Source organism: Gavialis gangeticus, unplaced genomic scaffold, assembly GCF_001723915.1.
Source record: "Gavialis gangeticus isolate Ggan-Ray unplaced genomic scaffold, GavGan_comp1, whole genome shotgun sequence".
In the NCBI taxonomy this organism is placed as follows: Eukaryota; Metazoa; Chordata; order Crocodylia; family Gavialidae; genus Gavialis; species Gavialis gangeticus.
The window spans coordinates 13,589,255-13,591,485 of record NW_017729033.1 but is presented as its reverse complement, the minus strand read 5'-3'; the positions used below and the strand labels follow the sequence as shown (position 1 = coordinate 13,591,485).

Sequence of the window (2,231 nt, the reverse complement as noted above, 5' to 3'; positions counted from 1 at the left end):
AAAGGAGTTTGAGATGCTGCAAGAGGCATGTGCGGGCTCGTCTGGACGCGCTCAATCTGTCTACTACCAAACTTGGGGTCTTCAGTCACCACTGGCAACTCAAACCAGCAGCGCTGGTACTGTTCACCCCCGGGGTTCGAGCCATGCCAACACAAGCTGCTCTAGAAGCTGCATTAACAAGCCGCCACCAGAGGTGGATCATCTGGCCGCAAGAAACCCCACAGGCCAAATAAGTTGAACGTGCCTGGGTTAATACTGGCTCAGAAAAAAAAAAAGTCTCTTCCTTTTTTCAATACAGCAGAATTTGACAAAAATCAGAAAAATAAGCAGCCCATGACCCAGTTTCTTCTAGTAACCTTAAAAACACATCTGGCAAATCCAAGACTCAGAGAAACAGCACTTCTACTCACATTTGAACACTGATCTCCTAGCTGGTTGTTTTGTAGCATTTCATTCACGTGGCGGCTTAATTCTTCTTCAATCTCTGGACCAGTTGCATCTGCATTTTCATCTAAAAACTGAATGACAGAAGAGAGGAAATCAGCACCCTTGTGCCATTCTACTGCTGCTGACTCAAAATGGGGGAATTACCTACCCTATTCAGGACAGCTTCAAGATCATAAACGGCATGAAGCAACCCTCTCTCCAGGACCTTCAGCTGGCTTAGTAGTAAGTGAACCACTGCTCGGGTGCATGTCAGCAAGCAACAGTTTAAACAAGAACCACGGATGAGAAAGTATAATTTCTGAAAGGGGGAAAAAAAAGTTAGTCTGGTAGACTGAATAGCCTGGGAAGCAGAAGAGTTACATAGACCTTTTGGAAGACCCCAATCCAATTTAGAAGTTAATCTAGTCATTACACCTAACCATAAGTACATTTACTAAGAACTATGAAGATGATGTCATAACAATTTTAAGTTACTTGACACCAGTACTGAAAGTCTTCAATCTGCACTGCTTTCAAAAAGTGAAAATCTTCCTTCAAGTCCTAAGGCCACTCTTGAGAACTAACTTCTCCATGCATCCATTCATCTGCAGACAAGAACAGAATAGCCTCATTCCATTTTATTAATGCTCTTTTAATTTCTTCCCCAACACACAAGCATGTGCATGCACACACACACACACACCCTCCACACCCTGGCCAAGAAGGCACTGATGGGAAATATTGTGCTTCAAAGCCTATTTACAGAAAGTTAGTTTAAGGAAAACACTCATCTGCTGAGTTTGAATTAGCTGCAGCACTCAAAGATGCTGTGACATCTGAATTTGGTCTAGATATGCCCCATCCTGAGATATGCTGTTTAATCCTGACAGACACAACCCAGATATAAATTCCTACTTTGAATCAGGGATACCCATATCATGACATGAGTACTCTGTAATAGCAGGCTGCTGGGGAGGATAGCTCACTTTGTCCCCTTCTTGACAAGTATTGATTGAAATAGGTGCGTTTCCACCAAACATCCCAGTTTCAAAAAATAGAATTCATAGATTCAGAAGTGTGATTTCAACAGGAAAAAAGGGGTTGTTAAACTCATCATACTCTGTACTTCCCACCTGCTTAGCACCTCTTCCACAAGAGGCTCAGTGGGCGCATTACATACGCTAGACTACTTTACTGTGCATTAAAAGCGTCACGTGAAAAACCATGACATTACGCTAATGCACAATAAAATAGTCCACTGCACGTTAAGCATCATTAAAAAGCATGCAAATATGCTACTGCTCATTAGCACAGCCTAACACGCATTTAGTACCTCACACTGGAGATACAAAATTTCATGCGCATTAATACTAAATTTAATGCACATTACAAAAGGCACATTAATGCACATGTAGACATGCCCAGTGTATAGCAACATCTAGGCCTCAGAGCTTGTCTACACTAGACTTTACTGAAGTAGCTATTCCAAAATAATCGCCACATGGGACTGCACTGAAGTAACTATGCTAAACAGTTATTTAGGTAAATTTTCAAGCGCAGACAATCCCTTACGGCCTGTAAAGCTCTTTGAAATCCCTGGATAACAGCAGCATAATGAACACTCTCTATACTTAAGAGAGCAGTACTTAGGGGTGCACTGAGAGATTTTTGGGGCCAATACCAATAGCCAATTTTTAAGGTGGTATATCAGCTGATACCAATCCAAGCTTCCGGGCTGGTATTGGAAATTGAAAAGCTGTGTCCACCTGGTAAGTCTGTTGTGGTGGAAGGGGAGGGGGGAGGAA

General features: G+C 42.4%; 1 protein-coding gene across 1 annotated transcript in view; it reads right to left on the bottom strand.

Annotated features, from left to right (window-relative positions):
- Positions 1–2,231, bottom strand: part of POLR1A (RNA polymerase I subunit A) — a 106,072-nt gene that overhangs the window by 89,810 nt on the left and 14,031 nt on the right. Inside the window, exons 3-4 of the mRNA XM_019525829.1 lie at positions 596–745; positions 411–518 (exon numbers count right to left, since the gene is read on the bottom strand). Of these exons, the coding sequence (XP_019381374.1) occupies positions 411–518; positions 596–745 (258 nt within the window). The remainder of the gene's footprint in view (positions 1–410; positions 519–595; positions 746–2,231) is intronic.